Raw genomic sequence first — 16817 nt, 5'->3', positions numbered from 1 at the left:
CCCCTGCCACCTTTGCAGCAGAGTGTTAGATGGTTTGTGGGTTTAGACAGTATTTTTACTCTCAGCAGGCTTTTGGACCTCATAATTCCTGGTGGCTGTTCAATCACCCAATCCAGGGTCCTATGCTCGTGAACATCATGCACCAACTGAGTCATTACGTATTTATGGAGAGCATGGCAATATGTAGTTATGAACTCCCTGCTATTTGTGTTCACCCTCCGGGAAGTCTGAGCAAATGTGCGCTTTAGCTCCTGCACAAATTCCCTAGATGCCTGATCTTCCCCACACTGCAAGTTATATGCAGCCTTGCCGGCCTCTTGTGGGTTCCTATGTGTGGAAAAATGTTTCAATATGGCTGCCGTATAACTGGACCATTTATGCGGATCCTGGTCCTGCAAAGAAGCTGGAGTACTCAGGTGAGAACGTTCATTTAGCAAATGCTAGACAATTCACATAATTCCTGATTTGGAATGATGCCATCATCTACTCATAAAGTTCCAGGTACTCCCATACCGAATACTGGGCATTGTTGTGATAAGGGGTCAGGAAGCACTTTATGGCTTTGATTTGTCTTATTGGGTCTTTCATCAAACCCTTGCTCTGCTTCGCTGTCTTTTTCTTCCTCTGCACCCGGGTCCATTCACCTTCTGACTCAGAACTGCTACTGGTACTTACTTCCCTGTCTTCTATGTGTTCCCTATCTCTTTGAGACTGGGAATCTCTCCCAGTACCACAGGGTCTGGATTCTTCTAGTCTGGACCAAAGTGAACTCTCAGGGTCACTCCCCCTGGAGTTCCTTTCAGGTCCAGGATAGAACCCAGTTTCCACTTCCTTCCTACCAGGGAATCTGGGGAATTGCCCCTTTCCCCTGAATATACAGAGGTTTCTAGAATGCCCTTCATAGGCTGAGTGTCTGGCTTTTCACCTTCAGGGAAGCGGCCAAGGTGGTCTCTTTGTAATCACATCTTCAGGCAATCTAACTCCCTGACTTTCTCCTCAAGAGTTGTCATGGTCTGTAGTACTTACTGTATTATTCCTTACTCACCAGGACACACGGATCCAGCTACATTCCCTTCTGTTTGGTAGAGATGAATACTCATCCATAATAAAGGTAGTAACATTAAAAGAGCCAGTTCTTGTAGTGCAATCCCGGTCAAACATTACATTTTAATTTAGAAATCTTTATTACAGCACAGGAGTGTAAATACCATACTGAAGTATGATTAGTCAAAAAGTATGATTAGTCAAAAAGGAGTGAATTGTCAAAAGTCATCATATCTAACTTAAAGTCATAATGTTGCATATCTAAACATTTAAGCCAACTTAACTCATCTGAAATAACTCACATCCTGTGATATTGGAAGCATCACAAGTTGAGAACAGACAACTGTACACTGCATTTCCAATTTTGAACACATTTAGAAAACTTGCCACCATCAGTGTGAGCTATGCAAGGTGTCACTATTCACCCCCCTCAACCATTCTTAGCCACAGTTGGTGAACCCTCAGTCTCATGGGGAGAATGGAAGGAGTACTGGAAGAATTATATAGACACAAGCTAATGGAACATTCACAGCTATAAAAAAAGAAGAAGCTGTTTCTGCTTTCTTTAGGCTCAGATTGGCACAGAGTCTATAGAGAACTACCTCCTCAAGTAACTGAAAGCAATGATAGAGAGGGTGAGTGTGCTGATGAATATGAACTGGCTGTACAAGCTTTGGACATTTACCATCAACCCAAAACGAATGTAGCTGTGAATATGTATTATTTCTACGCAAGAAAACAAGACACAAGTGAAAGTGTTGATGAATATGTCAGTGCACTAAAGAAGTTAGCTAAACGCTGTAATTTCAGAAGAGGTGCAACTCAAGATGAGTTGATTCGAGATCAGATTATTATCCATACCAATGGTACTGTAGTCCCGGAGAGGATTCAGGATGTGTGGTGACCCATCTTTAGAGGAGGCAATGGCAATTGCTAGGAGGGTAGAACACACAGTGACATACAGTAACGCTATCAAAGATCTAAATTACGGTTTGGGTACCAAAGTGACTAAAGGAAATGCAGTAAAGGAGGATAAAGTACCCAAAGAGATACATTGTGTAAGAAAAAAAGAATGGAAATACAAGGATGGCAAGTATCCAACATAAAGGAAAGAAGAGGGGAATGCTAAGAGAACATACATAGGAAGATGTATCAGATGTGGGAAAAGGGGGCACTATGCCAACTCACAGCATTGTCTGGGCTGGAATAAAGAAATGTTCCAATTGTCGAATGAAAGATCATTTCAGTGTGATGTGCAAGAATGAAAAAGTTAATCCAATGATTAAATGCATACAAGAAGAAGAAGATGAAGAAGAAGAGAGAAGAGGAGTTGATGTCATGATGGTTAGGAGTAGTAACAAAAAGAGTACTTCTAAGACCATGTTTAAGCTTGACAGCATAATGTCTGAACTGGCAGTGGATTCTGGTTCCCTGTATACTATTATAACGAAGAATAGATGACAGGAACTATGCTCTAAAGGTTTTAAGCCTGTTCTGAAGAAGTCTGACATTAAAATTCCTATTGGTTTTGAGGGTTCAATAATTCAGATACTAGGATACAGACTGGTGTTAATGGAACTTAGGGGAAGGTTAGCAGAAGTTAAGGTTTATGTGGCATCAAAAGGGGTTCATGTGTTAGGATGGGAAGATCAAGCCAAACTATGAATTAAATTGAATGCTGGAGGTCTGGAACCCTTGTCCATGGTGGTAGCCAATAATGAAAGTGTGGAGTTCAAAAGCCCTGAACAAAGATATGTTAGAGGAAAAGAGAAATAATTGTTTCCCAATGTGTTTAGTGAGGAAATTGGGAAACTTCAAGGTTACAAACACAAGATATTGGTGAAACCTGATGTCCAACCCATGTTACTGTGAGACATATTTCTATTGCTTTAAGAGAAAATGTCAGAGCAGAACTAGACAGGTTGAAAGATGAAGGAGTGATTGAAGCAGTGGATGCATCTGAATGCTTATTTCCTATTGTGGCTGCCAAGAAACCAAACGGCAAGGTTAGCGTGTATTTTAGGGAACTTAATAAAGCTATAATTGTAGAAAGGTATCCCTTTCCTGTTATCTCAGAAATGCTGAACTTGATTGCAGGGGCTGACACATTTTCCACTATTGATTTTTCAGTGGCTTATCATCAAATTTCGTTACAATTCACTATCTTTATTACTCCATTTGGAATGTATAGATACACCTGATTTGGCTTTGGCCGTGACTGTATTTCAGAGAGTAATGTCACATTTACTGGAAGGAATATCTGGAGTTCATGTCTTTCAAGATAACATATTAGTATGTGGATTGGGTGCAGAAGAACATGACCAAAGAGTGTATGGTTTTAAAAACAATAGAAGAAAAAGGTTTAACCGTAGAATACAATAAATGTAAATTTGGAAGTGGATTATTTGGGGCACACTCTGCCTAAAAACGGTAATGAACCCAAATTGAAAGCTATGGAAGCCATTGGGAAAGCACCTTATCCCAATAGCAAGGATGATTTACATTTTCTTTTTTAATTAGCAGAGTACTACAATACATTTGTAGAACATTTCGCTGAAATAACTCAACCATTGAGTGAGATGATTAAAAAAATGTAAAATTTGTTTGGAACAATGAACATGAAAGGTGTGTAGACACTACAATTACAGTACATGCCAGTGGAAAAGGATTCGGCACTGTCTTATCTCAAAGTGATAGCGAGAGAGAGAAAATCATAAAGTCTGCCTCTAGAGCTATAAATGACACAGAAGTGAGATATTCTGTGCTTGAGAGAGAATTATTAGCATGTTGTTGGAGAGTACAACTATACAGTCAATATTTGTTGGTAGAGAAATTCAAAATTAAAATGGACAAGCCGTTAGTGGAAGTGTTAACTGTAAGAGGTATGTCAAAAACAAAATCAAGGATAGCCCGTGTAAGGCTCAAATTATTAGAATATAATTGCAAAATTGAATATGTTCCAGGGAAAAGAAACTGTATTGCAGATTTTTTATCCAGAATCCCTTGTTTAAGAAGTGAAATGGAAGGAATTAGGGGACAGATACGTCGAATTGCCTGAAGTTGCTATTTTGGATTGTGTTACAGCTAAAGGAGTTATTGAATTTTTGGAAAAGGTTTTCGGAAAAGAGAGAGTACCAAGTGTTATCATGAGTAATAATGGTTCTCAATTTCGCAGTAAAGAGATTTGTGAATTTAGTGACAAAATGGGTTTTTAATGGAAATATTCCTCAGTGTATAATCCAGAGAGTAATGGTATGGTGGAAAGATTAAACAGAGTGATTGGTGAGTGGATACAGTTAGCGTTAGGGAACGGTTTGGACTGGAAAAACAATCTTGGGATTGTATTGTCGAGTATAAGGACAACACTGCATAGTATCACTGGTGTTTCTACTTTCAGGTTGACGAGGGGCAGAGAACCAAACAGTGAAAGTGTGCATATTGGCTGAATGTCAAGTTAGGTGTACCAGTTGTTGATAAAGATTGGGTGGCAAACAAGATAGGACTGAGTCAGAGAAAATATAAAGAATATCATGACAAAAGGTTTAAGGGTAATATTTCCTGTAAAAAGAGGATTTTTTGTGTAGGAGATTTGGTGAGAGTGAAGAAGGGGAGAATGGGTAAAAAGGGAGAATTCACATGTTCTATACCTATGAGTGTTATTGAGTGTTTTAAGAATGTGGTCAGGGTGGAAGGTGGCACTGTGTGGAATTTCAATAGGGTAGTCAAGATGTCGAAGGAAAGGGTGATCAGGGATGAAAGGAAGGATGAAGATGTTGTTGTGAGAGAGTGGGATCACTGGGATTACCCTTCAAGTGTTCATGGCTGGGGTTATGACAAGGATGTGAGTGGCAATGGATGAAGGAATGATGATGTGTGCAGAGTTTGGTGCTAGCAATGTGGAAGTGGATCAAAATGATGAGCTGTTTGATTCTTCTGTCCAGGCAGGTAAGAGGAGTTTGAGGATGTGCAAAGTGCACACCAAATTCAAGGAATTCTTGATGTATAGATAGTACTGTAATCATTTTAATGATACTTGTGTTGCTGTTATATTAACTTGTTCTACTGTGATTATGTACTGTTGTTAGTTCATTTCTGAGAAATGTTCTTTTATATTTGGGTGCAGGTCAATTGTCATTCTACTGATCTGTATGGTTCTTAACAAATGAAAAAAATAGTTTTACCGTTTGTTATTACATATTTAATTGTTCAATTCAGGGGCGGGGATGTGTAGTATCTAAGTATTGCATTAGGTTAGAACTGTTGTATTGAATGTGGGAATGTAGAATGTAGAATCTAGTTGGTGGGGGAAGGATTTCTACAAGAGACGGTTGGATAGGATTGGGGAGAGCAGCGTGGCATCTGTTGTGTGGGGCCTGTTAGATCTTACAAGAGACTTTATGTTATAAATAAACGCTTATCGGCCCTCCAATGCAAAGCGTCACCTCCATTCTTCACAGTGGAAGGTGGGGTGCCCCTGGTGAAAATGGTTGGGGGATATTCAGGCTCTGGGTGACTGGCGGGGTGGAATGCTGTTCTATGGTTCATAGTGCACTAGTGACAAGAATATCCCTGGGCCTATTGTCCAAGTGTAAAAGCATGAAGTGTTAGAGCCTCTGATTGTCTTCTGGTTGGACTTTTGTTGGTTAGATGCTCTTTCCAGTCTGTGGTCAGATACAAGGCAAGTGCTGGACATCTGAACTTTGGGGTTTAGGTTTGTTTGAGATGCTTTGGCTGTTTACAGTTTAGCCTGAGCGATGTACAATAGTCCAGGTTATTTTGCTGCACAGGGCCCTCCACCTGATGCAAATGCCTTGCCCTGCGTCCACACGTTGGTATAGTTTCACAGCATAAAGGCAAGAGTTCCTGAGAACAAGGTACCTGGAACAGACCATCATCAACCATGTAAAAGGGCATACGATCAGGATAAAAAACACCACCTCTGCCAACCATACCCAGTAGTGAGGTGAGACCACACTTTGTGTGCATACCACTGTTACTTTGTTAAAAATTGATTTGTGGAGTTATTTGTATATGGCTGGTCATCTTCAGTATTGTAATAGACAAGCTAAAAGGAAGCGATTAAATAGTATTAACTCAAGCATTTCCAAACCTTACTTTTTGGTTTTCATTTTCTTGTCCCTACCATGATCGACAAAATGGCATTGGAGGCAGCAAGTATTTAACTTAGATCCGTGAGATGTAGTCAGATCAAAATTGGTTCTGGTAAAACCACAGGGTCCTTAGGAGAACACATGCCAAGACTATTAAAGAGCACTATTGGGAGGTACATAGATGTAAAAGTCAGGAGAGGGTGTCATTGTGCTCCGATAGTTTGCACAGCCCTGAATATACGTTTAACCAAGGCTTAAATGGTACCTCTCGACAGTCGTAAAACATAGAGCCAGGCAGTTGTATTGCCTTTTCAGTTTTGACTTTAGGAGGCACTTAAGCGCAACCTATAAGCTTGAACTATTGTATTGGAGTGCAGATGGGAGGGAGAGATGACATGCAAGGAGAGGCACACAGTTTGTGGGTTTTCTTTGGTTACTTACCCTCCCCTTGACTGCCGATGGCTATTCTGATCTCTATGGCCATTCCCACTCACTGCCTGCCCCTTCCTGCCAAAAGCACATCCTCCTTGGATCTCTTTGAGCTAGCTCTGCTAAGCAGTAACATCAGGTTTTCGCCTAATAGGATTATTTCTAAGCAGTCAACTGGTAAATAACGGCTTAAAGGCACAAGTATAGGCGTTACAATTGTAATACACTATATTTAACTAGGGTGTGCCTCTAGTTTCTTGATTTAATTCTGTTTGTTGCACTGTAGTCCTGGTAAAAACAAGCACTGACAAAGCCAAACGTTTTGGCTTATGTACATACTTGAGCTAAGTATTTTCCAGGCACTACTATTATATGATATGATATTTTATTTATATCACGCTCATACAAATGTGTTTCAGAGCGCGACCAAGCAAACAGAGGGGAACAGGGGAGAACAAAATACGATCTTACTAGGCCCAGTGACATTAAGAACGTGCTAGTGCATGGAAAAGGGAAGAGGTGGAAAGTGCGTGGAGGGGGAGAAGTGGAAAATGCGGACATAGTAGAGAACAGAATAAATAATAAGTGGGATAAATAAATAAGTGCAGACAAAAAGGTAGTGCAGCCAGACACACGGCAAATGCATGAATAGTCAGATAGGGTATATCTGATAAGTGCAGAGGAAGAGTGGGGGACTGTATGGGTACAGATACAGATCCCAGTGCCAAGGATGGCCAGAGGCAGTGCAGGAGGGAGGTAGGGTGCGCAGGTACCTGGGCCCGAAGGACAGTGGTGGCCAGGTGCACAGTGTCGAGAGAAACAGATCAGCAAGGGAGAGGGGGGGGCTAAGGCAGAAGCAAAGAGGAAGGTCTTGAGGTGCTTCCGGAACCGGAGATGGTTCACCTCAAGTTTCAGGGTGGCCGGGAGGCTATTCCAAAGGGAGGCCTCAGCCGAGGACAGAGATCTGATCAGATATGCCTCGGTAATGCACCATTTATAAAAAGGTTGCAAACTTATGACCACATAGCATCCTTATGGCCATACCTAGCAAATGCCTATCCCCTGTGTACTAAAAAAAACAATGCTGTTAACTTTGCCTATGCTTGTCTGAATAGGCCAACTACCAACTGGGAATGCGATGGTCAAGTGGGACAAAAATGGCCAAGTTTCCAGCAAGTGCCACTGTGGAAGTTTAAGAAATTGAGACCATAGAATACTTTCTTTTGTTATTGGTAGCCCCGACTGTGAGAGTGTATTTGGTTGTGCACCCAGTGTCGGGGAGCGGAGGAGGTTAAAAGTGTCCATTAGTGTAATATCATTACACTGGAGTATTTGTGAGATTCTTTATTTGTCTTCTTGTTTTGATTTTCCAATTTATATCATTTTTTATCAAGTGTATCTTGTGTCTTTTGTTTTCTGTAATGCGCTAATGAAACTACAAATTAATGTGTGGGTATTATTTGATGAGCTATTCAGTGCCAGCCTTAGCGGGGCAGTGCCCCAGACTGTTTAAGAAAAATGTGCCCACACCCTGTGCCCCTGGCCCTGGTGGGGTGTGCCCTTGAAAGACTCCCCAGAGCTGGCATGGCAGGGGGCTAATGGTGCCTTGGGGTGCTATGGCGCCCTGGACCGTCGCCTGGTCTGCCTTGCCCTAAGGCCAGCCCTGGAGCTATTCATCATAACATGTCACTGTAAAATGATACATGATTACTTGCGCTCCCAACTCCCCCACGTGCCATATTTCCTTTCCCCTCTATCTTGCAGTCAACATTCTCTCACCAATGACAGACAAAATAAAATGTGATCAGTTTTCATTTTATTTAGAAATAATAAAATAAGACATCATATATATATATATATATATATATTTATATAAAAATCTGTACAATCCTCGATTTGTGCAGTACATTTAGGAAGACTTCAACACAAAAAGGCTGCCAACGGGAAAAAATAGAAATATACAACAATTGTCAAATGCCAAGATTGTTCAAGGGGCCAGACCTGCAAGCCAACATTGTAAGACAGAGTTCAATTGGCTGCGGGGTAACGGTGCTCTCCTTTTCTACCTAAAACGGTTAAAAGCAGCCATAACTTCAAGACATTACAGTACGTATTGTTTTACTCCAATGAACAGCGCCCCTGGTTAGGCACAAATGAAAATGACAAAACCCTTTGTCTTCACCGTCAGATATGTGATTAAAATGTATCACACAAAACATTCAAGTGCTGAGCCAGACACTGGAATGGATCAATCATTAATTGTATAATTTACCGGACCATTGTGCTGTAGCTATGTGTCTCAAAGTGGTTGTGTGTTTTGAAACAAGTGCAATAAACGTGTGCTTGTCACTTACTTGTGACGTCACCAACACTGGACATTGATATCACAAATGGAGTCAGGCACAGGGTGTACTTTTTTTGGATCCATGTAATTACATCGGTGCCCAAACTATCAGTGGGTGGCCTTGGCTTCTGTAGCAGTGAGATGTTGTTCTTTTGGCGTTCTTTCTTATACACTATGCGACGACACCTCCTACCCCATCATCTTCCTTCTTATTTCTGCTTCTCCCACCACTTCCTTTTCATCTATCTGCTTTTTAATCAAGATTTTTTTTTTTTATTAACGATTAACAAAACCGTACTTTGCTGACAATGCTAGGACTAGTCAGGAGTGTGGCAAACTGTTACCTGTGATTTTACCGAAAACTATTTTTTCAATAGATGTTTTACTCAAAAATATCCATCGGAAAGATGGATTTACTTCTGTAAAAAATCCATAGAAAAAATTATTTCGGTAAAATAAGTGGATACAGCAGTAAACATGCTATCGTCACCGCACCTTGTGTTGCCGCTTGTTTGGTTAGGGGTTTTGGAGGTGGTGGGTGAGGTGGCGAGGAGTGGGTGAGGGTTGCAGGAGGGGAGAACTCCCTTTCAAAAAACAAAACAAAAATCAAAATTGCCAATAACAGCCGGGGGGAAAACACCATGGTGAAAACAGCCATGGCAAAAATTGCTGTGACAAAAACAAATGAAACCGCCAGCAACAGGGGTGTTGGTAGGTCTAGAAAATGTCTGGGGCTACACTAATGTTGGGACTCAGGGTTAGCTAGTCATTTGGTTGTAGCCCCTGAGCTTCTATCTGGGGCTAAAACCAAAAGACGTGTGGCTATAGCCACATCAGCCCCGCCACCCCCACGCAATGCCTCTGGCCAGCAGGCTTGCATCAACATAATCATTTCTTGCTATTCTTTTTTTCTGGTTAACGTAATAGGTGTGTTTTTCATGATTCTTAGTGAAAGCCTGCACCTGAGCCTTGTAACGCGTTCCAATAATGCTGAGGTTAGTCAGGAGACTTGTGTGCTAAAACGAGATTAGTGTGCTATTAGGAGCTGAGCATAAGGGCTCTGCTCCATGCACAGACTGACGCACAGAACGCAACTCACAGTACTGCGCTACTGTCAAAAGATGCCAGCCCAGAAGCCGGCAACCCACACCCTGCACAGCACTCTGCTGCCCTTGAGCTAGGCCCGCAATTTAAACAATAACAAAATGAACTGCATGGATGACTGTTCCACATATAAATAAACATTGCGTTCAAATAGCATCCATGTTCTAGTCAGACTTCTAAACGCGTATTCATTGCCACAGAAGTACACTCGTTTACGCCACTAATAGAAGCAAGAGTTCATTTTCCAACACAGATACGCATATCTGTTCTGGGCAGGGGGTGCCTGTGTGTAGTATAAGAAGCGCAAAAAGCCAACTCCGCACAAGCTCAGGATTTGGCGAGTCACTTTCTAGATTAGGTCAGGTAGTAGGATAGCAACCTCATCAAAATAAGGTCTGGTCAACATCCTGGGGAATCTACTGTCCCAGAAACCCAGTGCCTTGAAATGTAATGATTCTATAGAATGCTGGGTGTTGTGCCAACTCCTCCTGCCATGAGAAGGATCTGCGTGAAGTTATTCCTCTGGAAATCAGAATGATTGTCCCCTGGCCCCCTCCCCCACACACAAACAGAAGCAACATGCATTTGAACAGTAAGCGCTTTAAGTGGTAGCGTTAAGTCCTTTAATTGATCTTTCAATTACGTATGCATAACATGCATGAGAACTACTTAGTGCTTACCTTTCACATGCATTCACCTTCAAGCCCATGAGAGAGCCATTCCGGCAAAGGAAGCAAGACGAATTATAAAAGATTACTGAGAAGCAGCAAGAAGGTTATGGACAGACACTGTGGATATATGTATGTATGCAACTATGTCATTATTTCGAAAGAAAGTGTACACCTTTCTGGAGAGAGTTGTGGGTCTGCCACACCTATCTGAGAGTCACTGCCAAATATGATTCTTTGGAGGAAAAGACAAAAGACACATGTTACTAGCAAAGGCAATATGGCACGCCAAAAAAGTAGGAGTGAAAAAGTTCCTGCATGCAGTGCTATGTTGTTCTGCTTAAGACATCATTACAATGTCCCATTCAAGTATTTTCAGGAAGGATCAAAACTTACATACAAAAACTCCATCTATCACCCAAGCACGTCGGTCAACCATGTATTTCCCCTAGAAACACAACATCTACTTTCAGTGGTGTGTCTTTGACAAGGTTTACATGAGCCCACAAATAGAAATGTGGCAGCATTTTGTCGGGGTAGGAGCTGGCGGGGAAAAATTCCCAGTGATTCCATACGCAAATTTTGCTGCTAGTGGTGGGCCAGGCATATAAAAATGTCAGCCAATCTTTAAGTCAGAAATGTCTGTGATCCCTATTGGCTGGAATACCAGGCATTTCAGCCAATCAGAGCATGTGCAAAATTCTGGCCTCGGATTGGCTTGGCAAAACGTCTGCATGGCAAGCATAGCTGGAATGTTCAGCCTCTCCAATTGGCGTGTATGCCAGCAAAATCAATTAGACGGACTGACCCAAAAAAACAAAAAAATCCACACTGTGGGTGGAATTGCCGAGGGTGTGCATTTTTATCCAAACTGGCTATTCCATTCTGTGGCATGTTAATATGCAATTTCACCCAGTCCAACCCACAAGCCCAGAAATGTGTGTGTGTTCCAGAGTATTGCAGCCGGCAGCCATCTTGTGCTTTACAAAGTCATTTTTAAGTGGAGTGCATTTAAGGTGCTGAGCGGGTACCGTTAAATCTGTTCATCATGCTGTATAGGCCTCTGTCCCCTAATCGTCGAGCATGTGCAAATCTGCAATGTTAAGATGCATTCGGTCAAGACAAAGGGTTATTGCAAAACGAGAAGGAAACGCCTGTCAATCAGGTGCGAACCATCTGAAAGCCAGTAGCTGTTAAAATGCCAGGAACTATACAAAATAAAAACAAGATAAGGACCATGCTATAAATAAATAACCGAGGTGTGTAGCGGCTGGCGTCCTGCAAGGCTTGTATCTGCTAAATCCATGCTAACCTGTAGCATCATGGTACTAGCTAGAAAACATTGCTGCACTCATTTATACTTTGTATGGCATTTTTGTCTTTACATTATTATATTTACATTTGGCTTTAAATATGAAAATACGTGTGCTGTATAAAAAAAAATGTACACTCAAAAACATATTCCAGAAAACACATTGATTGTCTGAAAAATAGGCCGCACCACAAATATTCGCTTTTTTTCCCTTTGTTTTAAAATGTTTCGGGTGCTATCTCCGCCAACACGCTGCTCAAATTCCTCCCCACCCCCCAACACCAATGTGCATTTTGAATGAACAACTCCCCTCCACGCTAGCTTTCTCGTCCCCCCACACAAACCATCACATTTGCATGTCACACATTGAATACTCTTTGGTGTACGGTAGCAATTATTCTTTGCAACAATATGACAATAGCAGCACATGTACGAAGCGTTCAGTTTCTCCTTCACAAAGTCCAAGGTGCTGTGTTCAGTTTCACGTGCACTGACGACCCCCATTCTATTTCCCTTTCCCTGAAGCCATGTTGATAGATTTGCCAGGAATTTGTTGTGTTGTTTAAAATGTGCACTTCTGTTCTGGACATTTGATTTTCCATATCATCAGATGATCCAATTATTCAGACGCTTGGGTCCAAAGTTCAGTTCCCTGGGACACTATACTCTAACCCTCTAAGAAAGAGGAGGCCCATCGTTTGCTTTGACAGGCCTCATCACTGCAAATGTCCCGGTAGTGCACGTGACTTCTTACAAATGTCATCTACTCATAGATACATTGAGGGCTCACTCAGTCGGAGTAGCATTCCATGTTCGGAGGGGATCCGTGAATCTTTTGGTTACCATTTTTTCGCAGCATTTCACACCATGGGGGAACTCAAGTGCAGACCGCAGTTCACTTCCTGCTTTGGAATTCTGTCCTATCAAGCATCACCCTGCGATTGCAGGCGTTTCCTTCAAGGCGAGGCTACAACAGGGCCCTGGGCCACCACAGGTTCCAATTCCAAACCAAGTGAGATTAAAACAAGCTGTTTTTTTAATGGCATTTGGTGATACCATACTGTAAAAGAGTTGTGCTGGATTTGTTCTTTTAAGTTAAAGGGCGACCATGCTCATGACAAATGCAAGGACGTTTCGCTGCTTGAAGAAAAGCAGGAAGTATGTTCGCCTTTTCATCAAAGTTAAATTATATTAATACAATCAAAATCCCCTACCAAGGGGCCAGGGCAGGCGTTACCTGTAGAGAAACGGTTCTAATTTATCAACGCGATTTTGGCCTACGCCCACACATTTCTCAAATAAGGCTTTCAATACATGTGAGCCAAATATTGTGGTAGAAAATACAAACTCTTTTACAGTAAGACCTGCTACAAAAAGACACATTTTCAATGCGTTCCCAGGATCCTGTGATGATTCATTCCCCAATATAAACCGAAGAACAAGGGTTTGCCAGTTGACAAAACTTTCTTTTCTCTTTTGTGTCCTATTGCCCAAGGCCCTAAAACTTGATAAACATTCTTGGTGTGGAACCTTTCATGTGCCTTAAGAGTTGTGCAGGGATAAGTCATAGAGTGACACATCCTTAGTGGCTCAGTTTTTAGAATGCTCCCTTGGCTTCTGAAAGGCTAAAGTCTTCTTCTTTTTTAAACAAGAGGGCTATGGGACACACGGCCTAGTGGCATCTCTGTGGTCCACAGGCCAAACGAGAGTATTTCCTTCTGCGGGACACAATCTACGAAATTACTCTTTTAAAGCTTTTGTGGTTAAGGTGCAAATAAGGGTTTTGAGGTCCACAGTCTATTTTGCGCAGCCTCTGTCAATGAATAAAGCTTTAACGTGCAAATACTAGCATTTTCTTTGGTATCTAGAAAGGTAGTTAGGCTTACAGAATTGTCTCGAAACAAGAAGAGCGCTACTGAATTTGTGTTCAAGGCTGCCATTTTGGCTAAGATTGCATAATGACCCTTACAGTGAGTGACCAAAAGGAATTCCACTTAGCTAACAACTATCTGCCCTGATACATTCAAATAATAACCTCAGGTTTGGCCACTAACGGTGCGCAGATCTCTCCATTTTTTTCAAATGCCGCCAAACTCAACAGACATATAAATGCAACACTGACTGTTAAATTATTTTGCATACAAATATATAAGACAGTCAAAATACAACATCCATCCGCACAGTTAGCAGCACATTCGAATTCAAGGCAACACTTGTTGCCTTTTGTTATGCCATTAAAAAAACATTCTTGTTCCCTTCATGAAGATATATAATGGTAAAAAGTTTAACCCAAGCTTGCCTGCAAGTTCAAGTTTTGTCATAAAAATAGCAATATTTATATGTAATGTATTCTACATCATGTAATGTCCCTTCTATTCATGACCAGTTCTTTGTCTTCGTCCTCTGTTGTCCATCTTTTCTCCACTGCTGGGGTTCAGCCCAGGTTGTTCGCAACTTCCCAATAGGACGTTTCCGAGTACCGCTCACTGTCAGCAAACTGCTTTTGGCCCTCTTTGGGCTCAATGGGCTTGTGACCGACACAATTTCACCAATAACAAGTGGCAATAGGCCAGTCATATTTCAGACTCTCGTCTGAGGGGTCTGGAGCCAGGCTCTAAGGGCACTACTGCTTGGTTATGAGTTTCCAGCTCTGGGTGCATATGGGTGCTGATTCCCTCTGGCACCTGATGGGCATTGTCCTCTTCCTCTTTGCTCATGAGTGACACTTCATTCTCATAACAGAAGGAGTTTGCATTGGAGAGCATGTACTTCTTCTCTGCTAAGTCTCTAGCACTGCAGAGGGGCGTGTTGGGCACGTCATAGGTTTTGTGGAACCGGGAATAGTCTACTTTGTAATAGTTCTTCTCTTCAAATAGTACAGGCTCGTACCGGTGGCCCCAAAAGATTTCATTCGCCAAATAAGAGCTACGGCACTGGGTAGTCATTGCAGTGGCTTCCACCATCCCCTCCAGTATGACGACAATTTCGAAGTCAGAATTGTCCAAATCTTGCTTGCTTAGGTCATAGAGAGGACTTTCTTCATCAATTTCATGGACTATTGTAATTGGAGAAACAAGAAAGATTCGATCAAACCCACTGTCGAACCCCACGTTGATGTCGATTTGATCCAAGGGGATATATTCGCCTTCGGATGTGATCCTAGATTTGAGGAGCTGGGCACGGACATGGGCTTCCACCAGGTGGCTTTTCCTTAGATTTCCCACTCGCCACATTAAGCAGAGCTTTCCGTCTCTCATGGCTATCACTGCGTTGTTACTGAAAATTAACGTTTCGTTTCTCTTCTTTGGCTTTGCCATCTTGGCCATGACTGCACCGATTATGAACGCATCGATGATGCACCCCACGATAGACTGGAACACCACCATGAAGACAGCTATGGGGCACTCATCCGTGACACACCTGAAGCCGTACCCAATTGTCGTTTGTGTCTCGATGGAGAAGAGGAAAGCTGCAGTGAAGCTGCTGACTTGCGACACACAGGGCTTGTTGCCTTCTCCAGCATCAAGGTCGCCGTGCAGAAGGGCAATGAGCCAAAAAACACAGCCAAAAAAGAGCCACGACAGAATAAAAGCGAGGCAAAAGATGAGCAGCATCCACCTCCATCGAATGTCCACACAGGTGGTGAAGATGTCCGATAAATAGCGTTGACCTTTTTCACTCACGTTGACAAAATGGACGTTGCAATGTCCATCCTTCTTGACAAAGCGGCTTCTGCATTGCTGCCTGGTATGCACCTTAGTCTTGCCATTCCCGTAGCCATTGGCAACGGCCATTGTTGCCAGCTTCATCCCGTCCTCCTCAGATGACACAATACTGTAGCGGTTGGTTCGCACGCTGCCCATCACTACTGTTGTGGACTGCGGCGCTTCTGCTTTAGAAAACAGTCTGAGCTTCTTCCAAACCCGTTGGAGAAACAGTTTTGAAAGCTCACGAGGAACAAGTAGACGGGAAAAAAAAGGAGATGGCAGTCTCCAATGGCCCTTGGCTTTCACCAAGGATGGTCCTCTGGCACGCTCAGCTGGCTTAGTTCGGTGTCATCTGTCATATGTAGGACATCTTCTGCAAGAGAACAGAAAGTAGAGGTGAGATAGGAAGGCTAGCCAGATAGAGCCATATACAACATTAATGCATTCTTCTCAATATTCCTCTAAAAGTAGACCCACATTGTGTTTCTAGTTTAATTAATACGAAAATGTGAATTAATACGAAAAGGTGAACGTGTGTCTGTATTTTGGAGCCATTTTGAAATGTATGCAGAAAGTGAGGCATAGGATGTATAGGAGGTATAGGCAACGGCACTAGACTAGTGGGGACATTACAGGCCAATGTATCACATTGCACTCGATTCTAAAATGCTAATAATCAATCATCATTAAAGTTACTTTGGTGGAGGCCACACTTCGTTTTTGCTCCACGTACTGGAATGCAGACTGGCTGGAAATTGGTAGTAAAATGACATACATAATGATACATAATGTGAAGATCCAGCCAATAAGAGCTTTCATTATTAACTCCATGGTACAGGCCACCTGTCTTCATTTAATAACGAAGACAGACACTGGCACATCATGTGCAACAACGTGAAGCCGTTTTATTTTAATTATTTTCCTAAATTATGCAAATACATTTGAAGGTAAAAGAAGTTGAAAAAAAGAACAAGGTCATTGATTATCTGTTAGTGGTATTATATTTCTCTTTGCAAAATTGTAGGTCTGAAAATTCAATCTGATAATGAAAATACACAAAATGAAGTCTCATGAGACCAAACATTCTTGAAGCCCATC

The 16817-nt window shown here is 42.0% G+C and overlaps 1 protein-coding gene across 1 annotated transcript in view; it reads right to left on the bottom strand.

The window, feature by feature from the left end:
- Nucleotides 1-8383: 8383 nt before the first annotated feature.
- Nucleotides 8384-16817, bottom strand: part of KCNJ2 (potassium inwardly rectifying channel subfamily J member 2) — a 31890-nt gene continuing 23456 nt past the window's right edge. Inside the window, exon 2 of the mRNA XM_069655092.1 lies at nt 8384-16092. Within this exon, the coding sequence (XP_069511193.1) occupies nt 14586-15875 (1290 nt within the window). The 5' untranslated portion in view covers nt 15876-16092 and the 3' untranslated portion in view covers nt 8384-14585. The remainder of the gene's footprint in view (nt 16093-16817) is intronic.

The sequence above is a fragment of the Ambystoma mexicanum genome, chromosome 3q, assembly GCF_040938575.1.
Source record: "Ambystoma mexicanum isolate Mex_15411 chromosome 3q, UKY_AmexF1_1, whole genome shotgun sequence".
Classification (NCBI taxonomy): domain Eukaryota; kingdom Metazoa; phylum Chordata; class Amphibia; order Caudata; family Ambystomatidae; genus Ambystoma; species Ambystoma mexicanum.
This window is presented reverse-complemented; position numbering and strand designations above follow the sequence as displayed.